The following is a 16,388-nucleotide window of genomic DNA, read 5'->3' as shown; positions in this document are numbered from 1 at the left end:
TAGTTTGGATACATGCTTTAACTTTGATATTTTTAACAATTCAGCACACAGCACTCCTGTTGACATGCCCAGTAGAGGTCAGAATGAAGACGGAGATAGTGGCATTGCTCGATCAGGTAGTTATCCTTTTCTTTGTTCTTTTCAGAAGTGTAATCAAAACATTGTAATGAAATATCACCCAGTAGATTCAGATTTAATTTTGAGATGAAATTCATACATTCTTCCTTTGAATACAGATAGTACATTTAGAAATAGGAATTACTTGCTTGTCACTTTGTTGATAGTATAGATCAAAAAGTATGTTGATCTTTTTTGTGTGTGTGATGTCCGCTGTTCCAAACTCATTGTTGAGACTTGCCAGTCGTGATTTTCTAATATTCACAAGTTACTGATTTTAAGATAAATGTAAATGTTGTCACCATGCCACCTTCAGGTTCTTAGTGCTATAAGCATATTAGAATATTGGCAACATAAGATAAAATGAGTCTTTATGTTATTATTTACACGTATCTTCTCTTCTTTCTGCAATGCATATAGGTTTAATTGTTACTAATTTACTCTAGTTCTCAGAATTACCATAACATGGTCATGATTCTCTTATTTCCATTTCTTTCTTTCTTTTTAATATTAGATTTCTTGCCACTACTATTCCTTTTCCTTTTCCTTTTATTTCAATCATTCTATTGGTATTAGGATTTCTGGATCTGCAAGGAACTGTGTTTTTTCCCCTTGTTGCAGAAATTGGGCCTTCACTCTGGATCTTAAAGAGTACCATTTGCAAGTGCCTAATTTGTAGGAACAAATTTTAATTTCTGAATGTGCCATTTAACCATTTATAAAGCAGACTTGCTCCAGCAACTCTTTCTGTTTGCAAACCACTCTGACAACAAGGTCTAAAGCAGTGGTTCTCAACCTTCCTAATGCCACGACCCTTTAATACAGTTCCTCATGTTGTGGTGACCCCCAACCAGGGATGGGTTCTAAATTTTTTTTACTACCGGTTCTGTGGGCATGGCTTATTTTGTGGGCGTGGCTTGGAGGTCATGTGACTGGGTGGGCATGGCTAGCTGGTCATGTGACCAGGTGGCCATGGCTATGTGTATAGGGACTACTCAGAGGGCTGAAAAAAGTCATTTCTGACAGGTCCTCGCACTTTTGACTGGTCCTCACACTTATGACCATCCTCACATTTATGCCTGTGCAGCATTCTTAACAACCATGTCACTCATTTCACAACTGCTTCTCTTCAACATGGTATAAGATAGGGCAAAAAACGTAAAATGTGAGGACAGTCGTAAATTCGAGGACTGGTCAAAAGTGCGAGGACCAGTCAAAAATAACTTTTTCAGCCCTCTGAGTAGTCCCTGTGCACAAAAGGACTACCCAGAGGGCTGAAAAATGTGATTTCTGACAGGTCCTCGCACTTTTGACCGGTCTTCGCAGTTATGACTGGTCATCATTTATGCCCATTGTACCATTCTTAACAACCGTGTCACTCATTTCACAACTGCTTCTCTTCACCATGGTGACAAGATAGGGCAAAAACATAAATTGTGAGGACAGTCGTAAGTTCGAGGACTGGTCAAAAGTGCGAGGACCAGTCAAAAATAACTTTTTCAGCCCTCTAAGTAGTAGTCCATATGCATAAAAGGATACAGCAATAGAGAGGGATGAAGGAAGGGAAGGGAAATTAGAGTAGGAGTGAGGGTAAGAGAGGGAGGAAGAGAGGAGGGGAAGGAGAAAGGAAGAGGAAGTAGGGAGAAGAAGAAGGGGGGGAGAGAAAGTAAGAAGGAAAGAAAAGACAGAGGTGGTAGGTTTGAGGAGAAAGATTGCTGTACAATAAAAAAGATGAAAAGGAAGAAAGCCAACCCCAAACAAATATAAAGATATTAAGATAAAGAATGAATTGTTAAACTTTAAAGAATAAAAGAGAACAAATATGAATAAATAGCAATAATTAGAAACACACATACAAACATACAACGTATTTTCTTTGAACAGAGTATTTGGCCGGTCCACAAATTTAAACAGTTGTAGGAGGTTAGCACCCACCCCTTTCCTAGAAGAATGAAATATTTTGGGAAATATTAAAAAGGCAGAATATTATATTTCCCTGGATGAGAAATGGAGAAGCATATTTTACAGACAAAGCAGCTCCCATCTTCCTGCCCCCCACCCTTTGTTAATGGGCCAGAGGCAGAAAGTCAGTCCTTTGTCAAAGTCCTTTGTCAACACAATAGCAACAGAAACTAACACAATGGGCCCCATCAAGCCATGTGATCCTGTCCACCATTAAAACATCTTTCCAAACAGTCTCCATGTTTCCAGTGTCTTTTTCCCCACTTGGAGCAGAACCCAGAAGGATATTTCTTCCAATACAGTATTTAGTCATTTCTATATTTCCTTTTTACCATATTTATTCCTCATCTATTTTTTAAAAAAACCAATATTATCCAATCTCTAATCTTAATCAAACTCAATTTTCCCTTCTATTCTATATTATACCCCTTCGCATTGTCATCTATTTTCATATCCATCCTCACATTGGTTAATTATGTAATACAGTTGTTTAATACAAATTCAACATTTTAATATAAATCAATTAGTTATATAACTATCTTTTTTTGTATATTAATCAATATGAACATGAATATTCCAATTATTTCCATGCAATCCAATTTTTTACAAGTCAATTAATTATATTTACCAATAATAATAAACCAAATAATTTCCCCCATATATTCCTCCAAACCACAACTTAACCGTTTCTGCTTTCAACACAATATACAATTAATAGTATCTCAATTATTACAATTCCCTAGTTAAATAGAGCTTTTTTTCTTTTGTGTTTTAAAATCTTGAACCTCCTCTTGCCCTAAATTTCCCATTGTTTGCAGTTTTGTACCTACCTTTTTTGGTGAGGAAAAAGAAAAAGAAATCTCTCTGCCTCATTTTGTCACGTTGCAGCTAAGACCCTGCTTTCGCTTTCTCTTTTCAGCCTAGCTAGGGGGAAAAAAACTTGCTCCAGGAATTTACCTCTTTGCAGCTAGCTCTTTGAAGCCCCTAGGCAAGAATTTAAAGTTTTTTTCCCTCTAGCCATCAGCTGGAACTCCGGAGGCAGCAATAGATTGGGAGTGGGCGGGGTAAGCGAACGGCGACCGGGCGATCCAACAGAGGGTGAGGGTGAGTGAAGGCGTGGGGGGGGGGGCAGAGAGGGCTTTGGCGACCCCTGTGAAATGGCCGTTCGACCCCCAAAGGGGTCGCCACCCCCAGGTTGAGAACCGCTGGTCTAAAGAAAGCTGTCTTTAAAGCCAATGTAGCTCTCTAATTCTAAATTTGACATTATATTCATTATATTTGCTTTTTTTAAATACTGATCAAAATCATCTGTACCCACAAAGAAAAGGCTGGGTGCTATTAATTTCGTACTGCATTGAGAGACTATAGAGTGAAAGAAGAGGAATACCTCTGTTATTTCAGCACTGTGTCTTGAACATTATTATAACTGAAACATCACAATCTGGTTCTCATCATCAACAGTACTCTGAATCAGCAGATAGAGTTGCAGAGGACAAGAGAGAAATAACCCACATCTTTCAGATAGAAGTAACATCTTTTCAAGTAAAAATTGAAGATAGTTTGTCATGCAGCCAGTTCCATACCTAAAGTTACAATTTCTCCATTAACTTAAATCATCACATATGGCTCTGTACTACTAGTCTTTCAGGAAGCTAAGATAATATCCTTTTATGGGGATATTTTGTTTAGCAATAAGACTGGATAGGGTTCATAAGCGTTACTCAACAGACTGCAAGTCTGTAGCTGTTGTGTTCCTTTTCTGAACTACTTGTGGTTTCACTTTAACAAATACATCAGGTATTGAAATGGAAAGGGATTTTTGCCCTATCTCCATTGCTCTTTTTCTGTTGTCATTGCATCAACCAGAAGGGTCAGAGCAGCATTGATATGCTGCTCAAACCAATAGTTTAGGTTCTGCTCTATTATTTTCAAGGTGTATGGTCCTCTATAACCTCTGGATTTTTTCCCCCAAAAGTTACTGCCTTGAATTTTGGTCTAACCTACACCTATCAGCTTGCTAGATTCTAAAATAGCTTCAGTGCTATGTCAAGAGATTTCTCTCCTGCAGCAAAACTATTTCCTCCCTTCCCAAGTCAATTCCTAGTTTTCATTTAAATCAGGAAATAATATTGGCTATTTTCTTTGATAGACCTTTTTCAGAAACCTTGCTATATTTCCTGGATGTTTAATCCATGTTGCCCGATTTATGTGCATACATTCACAGTATCTACATAAAGAAGACCTCCAGGGTCCTTCCAACTCTGTTATTCTATTCTAACTGCATTTATAGATAAGTAATCAGTTCTTTCTATCTGTTACGTTCAGTCCATTAAATAAGAATTGTATTGGCTATCTATAATAGAAGCATGGCCCAGCCACCTTCAATTTCAGAAGAAATTACATTCTGACAAAACTACTGACATTTTGCTTTGTTGACAGCATCCCTGAGTAGTCTTTTGATGACTCCATTACCATCTCCCAGCTCCTCTTCTAGTTACCAGCGCCGCTGGCTTCGAAGTCAAACCACAAGTTTGGAAAATGGCATTACACCTAGAAGGTAGGTTAACATAAACATATTCTTCTTGTAATACAGATGTGTGTAGTTTGTATTTGCAGTCTAAAAAAAAATGAGCAGTTCTCACTGTTATGGGCATCCAAAGCTATGGACTGATCTAAACCAGAACAATAATTACCATACATTTCATTTTCCTTTTTCATGTCTCTCTAATGGAAGAGCTTCATTTAGACAAGATAGGGTCAGTGCTTTTTGGTCCTTCAGCAAGTTTTCTCATTATCCTGATTTAGGGTTACCGAATCTTTGAGCACACGATGCTACAGATAAATGTGTTGACGGTGATTGAAAGGCTCTGATTAGAAAGAAACTTGAGTGGGTGCCATAAATAACAGAACCTTTTAATTAATAGACCTTCAATAGACCTAGTAAATTGTTATGTTTTGGAACTATTTTGTAATATTTTTCTGGCACAATGGAAATTAGCCAGGTTTGAAGATAACAAACAAACCATCAACTTGGGTGGAGCTTTGTAGAGGAAGATTCAGACTTAAAATAAGGAAGACTTTGCTACTCATAAGAGCTACAGTTTCCTTCCTGGAACTCTGGATGCTCCTTCACTGAAGGTTTTTAAAGAAAAGGTTGAACAGTCATTTGTCTGTGATGCAATGAGTTTCTAGTCCTGGGCAGGTAATTAGATTACAAGACCTCTAAAGACCTATTTTCCAACCCTGTAATTCTGTGAACCATCTAATGTGGGAGGGAAATACCACTAATTGCTTCCTGAATATTAGAAAAACCTCCACATTCCTTTAGTGAGATATATTTGCATGCTGCTTCATATGCTTAACATATAATTATTAACACTCAATTGCTATGAAGGTTCTGCTATTATACTCCTGGTAGACTCAACCTTCATTTGAAATACGTTAGCCTATCATTAGTTGAATCATGTATTGAGATGAAAACACTACCTTGGAATCTTCTATGAGTTAGTGGAAAAAGTCTGAACTCAACAGAAAATAAAATGGGGTGATATTGCCAGTATTCTCTATAACATTTCAGTTGTTCAGCCAGAACTTGTGTTCATTGTGGATCAATTTATTTCAAATCCCTTGTTCAAAGTTTAAGATCTCTGTTTTTATCATCCCATCAGGAATTGCTGATTAAAATAACACAGTTGGAAAGGACTTTGAAGGTCTTCTAGTCCAACCCCCTGCTCAAACAGCAGATCCTATACAGGGGTACCCAACCTGTGGGCCATGGCCCAGTACTGGGCCGTGGCCTAATTGCCATTGGGCCAGTGAGCAGCCATCCGTGTGTGTGCATCTGTATCCATGTAGGGCCCTACTCACACAAGAATTGCCGCGATCATCGCGGGCAGTCTGACCTCACTTGGGCGAACATTGTCGGTCCCACTCGCACGAGCTTCATTGTGGGTGCTTGCAGACACACTTGCACGAGCCTTGTTGCGGGCCATCGCAGCCCCACTTGCATGACCCTTATTGCAGGTGCTCACCTTGTCATGGGTGCTCGCAGACCCACTCGTGCGATCCTCACTAGGGGTGATTGTGGCCCTACTCAGGTAAGCATTGCCACAAATATCATGGGAGAACGTGCACATGCACCTGCCCCTCCCACAAAATCATCCCCCCTTTCCCCCATCCCTCCGCTCCATGCTGCCAACCCAGAAAGGTTGGGGAACTCTGTCCTATACCATTCCAGATAAGTGGCTGTCCACTGTCTTCTTAAAAGCCTCCAATGATGGAGCACCCACAATTTCTGAAGGCAAGTTGTTCACTGGTTAATAGTTCTCACTGTCAGGAAATTTTTCCTTAGTTCTAAGTTGGTTCTGTCCTTGATTAGTTTCCATCCATTGCTTCTTGTTTTGTTTTCTGGTACTTTGGAAAATAGGTTGACCCCTTCTTTGTGGCAGCCCCTCAAATATTGGAACACTGCTATCTTGTCACCCCGGTTCCTTTTTTTTTACTACGTTAGACTATCAATTCCTGCAACCTTTCTTCATATGTTTTAGTCTCCATCTCCCTAATCATCTTTGATGCTCTTTTCTGCACTCTTTCTAAAGTCTCAACATCTTTTTTATATTGTGGTGATCAAAACTGGATGTAATATTCCAAGTGTGGTTTTACCCAAGGCATTATAAAGCGATACTAACACTTCACATGATCTTCATTCTAACCCTCTGTTAATGCAGCCTAATGCAGCCTTTGGCTGTTGTAGTACACTGCTGGCACATATTTAAGTGATTGTCCACTAGGACTCCAAGATTCCTCTCACAGTTACTGGCATTAAGCCATGTTTCACCTAGTCTTTAGCTGTACAGTTGGTTTTTCTTAACTAAGTGTAAAACCTTACTTTTTTTCCCCATTGGATTTCATTTTGTTAGGTAGGACCCAGTGGTCAAGTCTGTTGAGATTCTTCTGGAACCTCAGTCTATCTTCTGAGGTGTTAGCTATTCCTGCCAGTTAAATGTCATCTGCAAATTTAATGAATTCCCCTTCTATTCCTTCATCTAAATTGTTTATGAAGATATTGAAGAGTACTGGGCCGAAGACAGAGAATTGAGATACCCCACTGCTTACTACCCTCCATGTAGATGTAATTCCATTAAGGACTGCACATTGAGTGTGATTTGTCAGCTGGTTACAAATCCGTTTGGTGATGTTGCTGTCTATCTCACATTTTATTTTTCAGTATTGTACTGGATTGGGCTTTTATAATCATATTTTTCAGAGTTTCCCAAGCTTCTGGAGTTGTTCTCCCCTAGGATTTTCATCCATTGAATCCTTCCCAAGCTGTTTGTAAGTTTGTTGAAATCAGCTTTTTATAAATGTAAAACACTAGTTTTATTTTGTTCTGTTTTTGTGTCTGCATTATATTGAAGTCCAGTGTGACGTGGTCACTCTTCTCCAAAGTTCTTGCAACTTCAACTCCTTCTATCATTTCTTCTCTTTAGTAAGAATTAAGTCCAATATAGCTGACCCTCTAGTTCCCTCTTCTACCTTTTTGATGACAACATTGTCAACTAGACTGGTATGGAACCTGTTTGATCTTCCACTTAATGCAGAGTTTGTCTCCCGGTTGATGTCAGGGTAGTTAAAGTCCCCATTATTACTATGGTGTGTTTCCTATATTCATTTGTTAGCTGATTAACCAAAACTTCATCTATTGATTCTGCTTGTTTGGGTGGACTATAATATACAACTATGGCAATTTCATTCTTTTACATTAAGCCATATGCATTCAAGAAGGCTTTCATCCTTGGTTTTATGCATTTCTGTAGTTGTGTAGTAATCTCTTAATATAATGCAACTCCCCCTCCTCATTTATTAGATCTGTTTCTTTTGAACAGTTTATAGCCTTCCAGCAATTCCTTCCACTTGTGAGTGCCATCTCACTAAGTTTCAGTAATGGCAACTATATTTTACTTGCCCCATGTACCAGTACTTCAAGTTCATCCTATTTGTTCCGCAAACTTTGAGCATTTGTGTATAGGCATCTGAATTCTTTATGGCTGACCCTAGGTATGCTTCCTACATCTCCTGTTTTAGATCTGAGTTTTTCTTCCTTCCCATCTTCCTTGTTTGATTGATTGTCTTAGGGTTTATATTGGGCATTAGGTTCTAATGATCCTAAAGATTAGTCACACTCCTCCCTCAGTTTTAGTTTAAAACTCTTCGGATAAGCTGAGCCAGTCATTTTCCAAATACATTCTTCCCAGTTCTTATGAGATGATGCAGTCCATCTCTTGCCAGAAGTCCTTCATTTAAATCAGCGGTTCTCAACCTGGGGGTCGCGACCCCTTTGGGGGTCGAACGGCCATTTCCCAGGGGTCGCCAAAGCCCTCTCTCGCCCCCCCCCTGCCTTCACTCACCCTCTGCCTCTGCTGGATCGCCCGGTCGCCGTTCGCTTACCCCGCCCACTCCCAATCTATTGCTGCTCCGGAGTCCCAGCTGATGGCTAGAGGGAAAAAAACTTTAAATTCTTGCCGCGGGGCTTCAAAGAGCTAGCTGCAAAGAGGTAAATTCCTGGAGCAAGTTTTTTTCCCCCTAGCTATACTGGAAAGAGAAAGAGAAAGCAGGGTCTTAGCTGCAATGTGACAAAATGAGGCAGAGAGGTTTCTTTTTCTTTTTCCTCACCAAAAAAGGTAGGTACAAAACTGCAAACAATGGGAAATTTAGGGCAAGAGGAGGTTCAAGATGTTAAAACACAAAAGAAAAAAAGCTCTATTTAACTAGGGAATTGTAATAATTGAGATACTATTAATTGTATATTGTGTTGAAAGCAGAAATGGTTAAGTTGTGGTTTGGAAGAATATATGGGGGAAATTATTTGGTTTATTATTATTGGTAAATATAATTAATTGATTTGTAAGAAATTGGATTGCATGGAAATAATTGGAATATTCATGTTCATATTGATAAATATACAAAAAAGATAGTTATATAACTAATTGATTTATATTAAAATGTTGAATTTGTATTAAACAACTGTATTACATAATTAACCAATGTGAGGATGGATATAAAAATAGATGACAATGCAAAGGGGTATAATATAGAAGGGAAAAATTGAATTTGATTAAGATTAGAGATGAGGATGAAGGGTAATATTGGTTTTTTTAAAAAATAGTTGAGGAATAAATATGGTAAAAAGGAAATATAGAAATTGTAAATTTAATTGAAATGACTAAATACTGTATTGGAAGAAATATCCTTCTGGGTTCTGCTCCAAGTGGGGAAAAAGACACTGGAAACATGGAGACTGTTTGGAAAGATGTTTTAATAGTGGACAGGATCACATGGCTTGACGGGGCCCATTGTGTTAGTTTCTGTTGCTATTGTGTTGCAAATGTCCTTTGACAAAGGATTGACTTTCTGCCTCTGGCCCATTAACAAAGGGTGGGGGGTAGGAAGGTGGGAGCTGCTTTGTCTGTAAAATATGCTTCTCCATTTCTCATCCAGGGAAATATAATATTCTGCCTTTTTAATATTTCCCAAAATATTTCATTCTTCTAGGAAAGGGGTGGCTGCTAACCTCCTACAACTGTTTAAATTTGTGGACTGGCCAAATACTCTGTTCAAAGAAAATATGTTGTATGTTTGTATGTGTGTTTCTAATTATTGCTATTTATTCCTATTTGTTCTCTTTTATTCTTTAAAGTTTAACAATTCATTCTTTATCTTAATATCTTTATATTTGTTTGGGGTTGGCTTTCTTCCCTTTCATCTTTTTTATTGTACAGCAATCTTTCTCCTCAAACCTACCACCTTTGTCTTTTCTTTCTTACTTACTTTCTCTTCCCCCCCTCTTCTTCTTCTCCCTACTTCCTCTTTCTCCTTCTCCTCCTCTCTTCCTCCCTCTCTTACCTTCACTCCTATTCTAATTTCCCTTCCCTTCCTTCATCCCTCTCTATTGCTGTATCCTTTTATACATATGGACTACTCAGAGGGCTGAAAAAGTTATTTTTGACTGGTCCTCGCACTTTTGACCAGTCCTCAAACTTACGACTGTCCTCACATTTTACGTTTTTGCCCTATCTTGTCACCATGGTGAAGAGAAGCAGTTGTGAAATGAGTGACACGGTTGTTAAGAATGCTACAATGGGCATAAATGATGACCAGTCATAACTGCGAAGACCGGTCAAAAGTGCGAGGACCTGTCAGAAATCACATTTTTCAGCCCTCTGGGTAGTCCTTTTGTGCACAGGGACTACTCAGAGGGCTGAAAAAGTTATTTTTGACTGGTCCTCGCACTTTTGACCAGTCCTCGAATTTACGACTGTCCTCACATTTTACGTTTTTTGCCCTATCTTATACCATGTTGAAGAGAAGCAACTGTGAAATGAGTGACATGGTTGTTAAGAATGCTGCACAGGCATAAATGTGAGGATGGTCATAAGTGTGAGGACCAGTCAAAAGTGCGAGGACCTGTCAGAAATGACTTTTTTTCAGCCCTCTGAGTAGTCCCTATACACATAGCCATGGCCGCCTGGTCACATGACCAGCTAGCCACGCCCACTCGGTCACATGACCTCCAAGCCACCCCTGGTTGGGGGTCACCACAACATGAGGAACTGTATTAAAGGGTCGCGGCATTAGGAAGGTTGAGAACCACTGATTTAGATAATGCAGTCCGTAGTTTAGGAATCCAAAATTCTCTTGGCGGCACCATCCCTTAAACCAGTGGTTTGTTTCTAAAATCCTTTATTCCCTCATTGGATGTTGACCTTTTGTTGGCAGTACAGATGAAAAATGAAAGGGAAAAATATCCTTCTCTGTTTATGAACTTGATCTAAACATCTAAATTGTGCTTCTATCTTAAGAAAGGTTATTTATTTAAAGGATAAGTGCAGATGGCAACAGCTATCCTCTCAATCCTAGGAGCCCCATTCTTTTTTCCCTCATTGACCATTCATTAGACAAGCAATTCACTGCTTTAGAAAATAGGAAGATACTTCTTGTGAAGGTTATTAAAAAGAAAATGAGATAAACTGAAATGTTGAAATTGACTGAAATGTTTACAGGGCTAAGAGAGTTCCAGCTAGGTTCATGCTTCTCTAAGCTACACTATGAGTTGTTTAGTTTTGGCTTAATATATGTGGAACCTAGTCTTTATGGTTTTTCTTTATTGGTGAATCAATAAAGAAAATCTGATTGAATGAATCAGATCTAAGACAAATAATGGCTTATCAAGACCTGGTTCTGTTTGACTGAATGGAATTCTTTGAGGGTATCATCTCACTATGCATCGATTAAAACACTTCAGGCATTTGCTAGTAGCTGAACATATAATGCAACCTTTTTCTTCAATAGGTCAATTGAAGAAACATTCAGCATGGCAGATGAAAGTTGTGGCCTCAATCCTGCACTGATTCGAAGGAAGAAAATTGCCATCAGCATCATTTTCACCCTTCCTGAAAAAGAAGAGGCCCAGAGAAATTTCCAGGATTTCTTCTTCTCTCATTTCCCCTTGTTTGAATCACATATGGGCAAGCTTAAAAGTGCAATTGAAATGGTAAAGCAGTGAACAAATTTAGTTTCTATGCTTACAACCTCTAAGTGGGTAAGAATGATATATATATATATATATATTAGGTCAGGGGTCTCCAACCTTGGCAGCTTTAAGCCTGGAGGACTTCAACTCCCAGAATTCCCCAGCCAGCTTAAAGTTGCCAAGGTTGGAGATCCCTGTATTAGGTTATATCTAGGAATTCTGTAACTCAATTCTTCTTCAGAATTTTACATGCTAAATTACCAAAACCTGTTATCTTTCTAAGAATTTCAGTGTCTGTTTCTCCTGTACTTCCTGAATGCTGTGAATATAGTCCAAGTGGCCGACAGAAGGGTTTGCATGTAGAATTAGCTGTACATGCATATCCCTCAATATGATCCCTATGCAAGTAAATTTCTAGATTAGAAATTAATAGCTTTACAAAACATTTGTTCTAGATAGGCGCATTGTACTTGTGGCCATTAAAAACAGGACATTGAATCATGCCTGGGCTGGGCTGATGACATAGCCCTTTCCTGTGCTTTGATACAATATATATATAGGTCTGGATTACAGACCAGTACCAGTCTGTGTTCTGTTAAGAACCAGGCCACAGAGCTGGAGATGAGCAATGGGTGAGCGAAAGTGTGCATTCACGGGATCTAGATTGCCCCCACCCATAGAAAAATTGTCTTCCACGAAATTGGTCCCTGGTATCAAAAAAGTTGGGGTCTGCTGATACAGGTAATAAATCTGAAGGAGGTTTAATTTACACCCAGTATTCCTCCTCACTTATAAATAAGGCCTACTTCATTTAAAGCCTTTTTATTTGAGTGCATGGCATGTGGTAGCTATTCCTGAACATAGTTTTTTTTCCTGCCTGCCTCTCACCGTCCCGTTCGCTCACATAGGGCTGCTCTCCTCAGGGTTCCGACGGCGAGCCAATGTCACCTTGCTGTGCCCAGGGGTAGGGCGTTCTCTGTGGGTGCTCCCATCCTCTGGAATGAATTACTTACTGAGCTCCGGACAGCTCCTGATCTCCGCTCCTTCCGTCGGGACTTGAAGACTTGGCTTTTCAAACAAATAGGCTGAGACTGATTCCGGGCTTTATTATTTCTACTAATTAATTATTTGGATTAAATTATGATTTTATTGTACTTGTTTCTTAACTTGTGTTCGTTGCCCTGAGTCCTTCGGGAGAATGGCGGCATATAAATACATGTAATAAATAAATAAATAGTTTTCAATGCATGTACTCATTGTCCACTTTTAGGTGGCAAATGTTTTACTTGACTTTTTTCCTTTTACTGGAGTGGAAGGACCTAAAGGCTATACTGAGATGGGAACGATGCAGACTAGTTGAGGCTGTATCATATTCTTGGGCAGGGCTGAAATTTTCTAGGGTTTTTTTTATTATTATTTTGGGGGGTAGCCTATTTCTTCAGTTTTTGAATACAGTACTTTCTGATTCAAAAGGGCTCTAGAATTTTTTTAAAAAATCATTTTAACTGAAAGTTTAGGTCGCACATACTATTCTATAGAATTCTTTTCTTTGTAGGCAAATACTAGAAAGAAGAAATTATAAAAACCTGTATCTCAAGTTTGGTTCTAATGTTGTTCTAAGCTTTTCAATATGCATCCCGAAAGGATCAGCTCTGCATTCATTTTTAACCCATTCTTATTTTTCCCCCTAAGGCTATGATCACATGTAGAAAAATAGCAGAAACAAACCAAAGAGTGCAAGTTTACATTAGCCGTATTATGGATGCACTGGATGAATTTAGGTGAGTTACTGTTATGTCAAATTTTATTGGGACGGACAAGATATGCATCTGTTCTTAAGATTCATCTATTTCACAACTCAGATCCGGTTCTTTCTTTTTTTTTTTTTTTTACTTTTGTCCTTGCACTAACCTTCAGATGGTCCTCGACTTATAACCACAATTGAGATCAAAATTTCTGTTGCTGAGCAAGACAGTTGTTAAGTGAATTTTTCTCCATTTTACGGCCTTTCTTGCCACAGTTGTTAAATGAATCACTGCAGTTGTTAAATTAATAACATGGTTGTTAAGTGAATCAGGACTCCCCATTGACTTTGCTTGTCAGAAGGTCACAAAAGGTGATCACATGACCCCCAGGACACTGCAATCATCATGAATATATGGCAGTTGCCAAGAGTCTGAATTTTGATCACGTGATTCTGGGGATGCTATAACATTTGTAAATGTGAAAAACTGTAATAAGTCACTTTTTTTCAATGCTGCTGTAACTTTGAACAATCGCTACATGAACTGTTGTAAGTAGAGGACTAACTGTATATTCATGTAGATTTTAATGGAGATAATTTGAATCTCCCTCACTCAAAACTAAACATCTAAAGTGCAGGTACTAAAGATGAAAATGTTTCAAACTTGATTTCTGTAAAAAGTCAATAATAAATAGAGAATTCCTACTTTTATTTGTTGACCTCCCCCTTCTCTTTTTCTTCAAATCCTTCAGGCTAAGTTATGCTAGAAATGACCTTGTATGCAACATTACTTTCTGAAAGAGGCAAAAGATAATTTGTGATTTATGGGATGGTGATGTCATTTCTGTTCTTTAAATACACACATCATGCACCTGAAATTCAGAAACATAATCCTTCATCCAGTGGTATTCTGGAGTATTGGCTGATTGTTAAAGTTTTAGGTATTAAAAGCAAAGCTGAGCCCCAATATCTAGTATGCAATTTTTTTTGCAACAAATGGTGCAGTGGCAATGGAATTCTCAGAACTGGTTATTAAATATCAGCCTTTACCCATAGTAGAGCATCCATAACTTTATAATATATCATGATAGAATAGTTTTTAAAAAGCAAATCTGCCTTGTTCACTTCAATCCTGATAATTTCATGGACATTTCCATGCCATTTACTTTGTGGCAATACAGAAGTAGCTTGCCATTGCCACCTTTATTGCTACTTTCCAATATGCCTGGGATTTTGTAATGGTTTCCCATCCAGGTATTAGTGAGGTCCAATTCTGTTTAGCCTTTTTGGAGTCTGTGAGATGCTCCTATTTCCTCTGATGCTATGTGTGCAGACACAAATCTAAATTTAATCTGAGGCATACCTCTAACCCTAACAAATTGGATATAATTTTTTAAGTAAGACTTAAAGCTGCTGTTCTTTAAATATATGTTTATTGGTTGATTATATTAAGTATCTTCATTATGTATTTATACTATGATAAATGGTTCAGTGTCAAGGGATCACTATCAACATTTTTTCTTGACTTTATATATTTTAAGCCATTGTTTTCAAAATTGACAATTTTAGGATGTGTGGATTTCAGCTTCCAGAATTTCCCAAGATTCATGCTCTAAGCCCTTAGTTAGGCCACTCTGATCCCAGAAATCAATGGTACATAGTTGTATAAAATAGAAGCCTGTAGCATTTGTGACTAAATATTAGATTTCCAATTCTTCAGAAGCATCCCAAAGGTGCTTTTTTTCCCAAGAGGCAACTGGACTTTCTGTTTTTTTCTTTGAAAACATTTTGATTCTCATCCAAAAAGCTTCTTCAGCTTTGACTGGATGATCATTAATTAATTATAAAGTATCCTTTCCATAAGAAAATGTTTTGATTTTTAAAAAAATAAAGATAAAAATTGGAAACTAGAGAGAATTAGAATGAATTAAAGATTACAATTAAAGGAGAACACTCCAACTCAATTTACAATTACAGAGTGAAGAATATTGAAGAATATTTGTGAACAGTGGATCCAGAAGTTAATTCTAAGAGTGTGTGAGATAGAATGTATTTAAAAGATATTATGGAAGACGAACAAGTTTTACCTGACAAGATCGAAACTGATTTGAAAATGTCAAGCTATAAGAATGACATGGAAATATGTTGCACTGCACATAGAAAAGAAACTGGCTGATGTTTTTTATAATTAAAAAGGATAAATAACAAACCAAGAGAATAACCTGGATAGTTTTTGTACATTGGATTTACAGGCTTGTTAAACGTTTTGAAGAATTTGTGAGCAGAGACAGAGAAAAAGTGAAAAATCAAGTTCTAGGACATATTTAAATAAATAGTTTGGAGGAAATAAAGGTCAAGATAATTAGAAGTAGCAATAGCAATAGCACTTAGACTTGTATACCGCTTCATAGTGCTTTTACAGCCCTCTCTAAGTAGTTTACAGAGTCAGCATATTGCCCCCAACAATCTGGATCCTCATTTTACCCACCTTGGAAGGATGGAAGGCTGAGTCAACCTTGAACCGATGAGATTTGAACTGCTGAACTGCAGCTAGCAGTCAGTTGAAGTAGCCTGCAGTACTGCATTCTAACCATTGCCCTACCTCGGTAAAAGAAAGGAATATATAATCGGATTATTTAATCAAGGTTTAAGTAGATATGTTATTCTCTTTGATAACCTTTATTGGTCTTTAAATGATTAGGACTAAAACAAGAGGTTTTAAGGATTCATTTATTAGATCATAGATATGACGGGGAAGAAAAGATCATTTGTATTTAAAGAGAAGGTGATAAATTAATAAAATTATTTATACTTGTAATGAAGGACAAAGGTCACTTCTTTTTATATTTTTTCTTTACTATATTTTTCTTTTCTATTTTTTATTTATCTCCACGTTCTAATTTTTATTTTTATTTTTTTCCATTGTATTAGTTGTTACTGTTGTAAATGTAATTTTAATTATGTATGTATGTAGGTAGGTAGGTAGGTAGGTAGATAGGTTTTTGGTTATTCGGGTTTCTCCCGCGTAAAATTGGA

At 37.8% G+C, this 16,388-nt stretch overlaps 1 protein-coding gene across 1 annotated transcript in view; it reads left to right on the top strand.

Moving 5' to 3' along the window:
- FNIP2 (folliculin interacting protein 2) overlaps positions 1 to 16,388 on the top strand; it is a 48,769-nt gene that overhangs the window by 17,738 nt on the left and 14,643 nt on the right. Inside the window, exons 8-11 of the mRNA XM_070949030.1 lie at positions 45 to 116; positions 4,519 to 4,636; positions 11,428 to 11,629; positions 13,301 to 13,389. Coding sequence (XP_070805131.1) covers positions 45 to 116; positions 4,519 to 4,636; positions 11,428 to 11,629; positions 13,301 to 13,389 — 481 coding nt within the window. The remainder of the gene's footprint in view (positions 1 to 44; positions 117 to 4,518; positions 4,637 to 11,427; positions 11,630 to 13,300; positions 13,390 to 16,388) is intronic.

Source organism: Pituophis catenifer, unplaced genomic scaffold (assembly GCF_029215685.1).
Source record: "Pituophis catenifer annectens isolate HBS135680 unplaced genomic scaffold, rPitCat1.0.hap2 SCAF_8, whole genome shotgun sequence".
In the NCBI taxonomy this organism is placed as follows: domain Eukaryota; kingdom Metazoa; phylum Chordata; class Lepidosauria; order Squamata; family Colubridae; genus Pituophis; species Pituophis catenifer.
The sequence above is the reverse complement of the archived record's forward strand: the minus strand, read 5'-3'. Positions and strand labels throughout refer to the sequence as shown.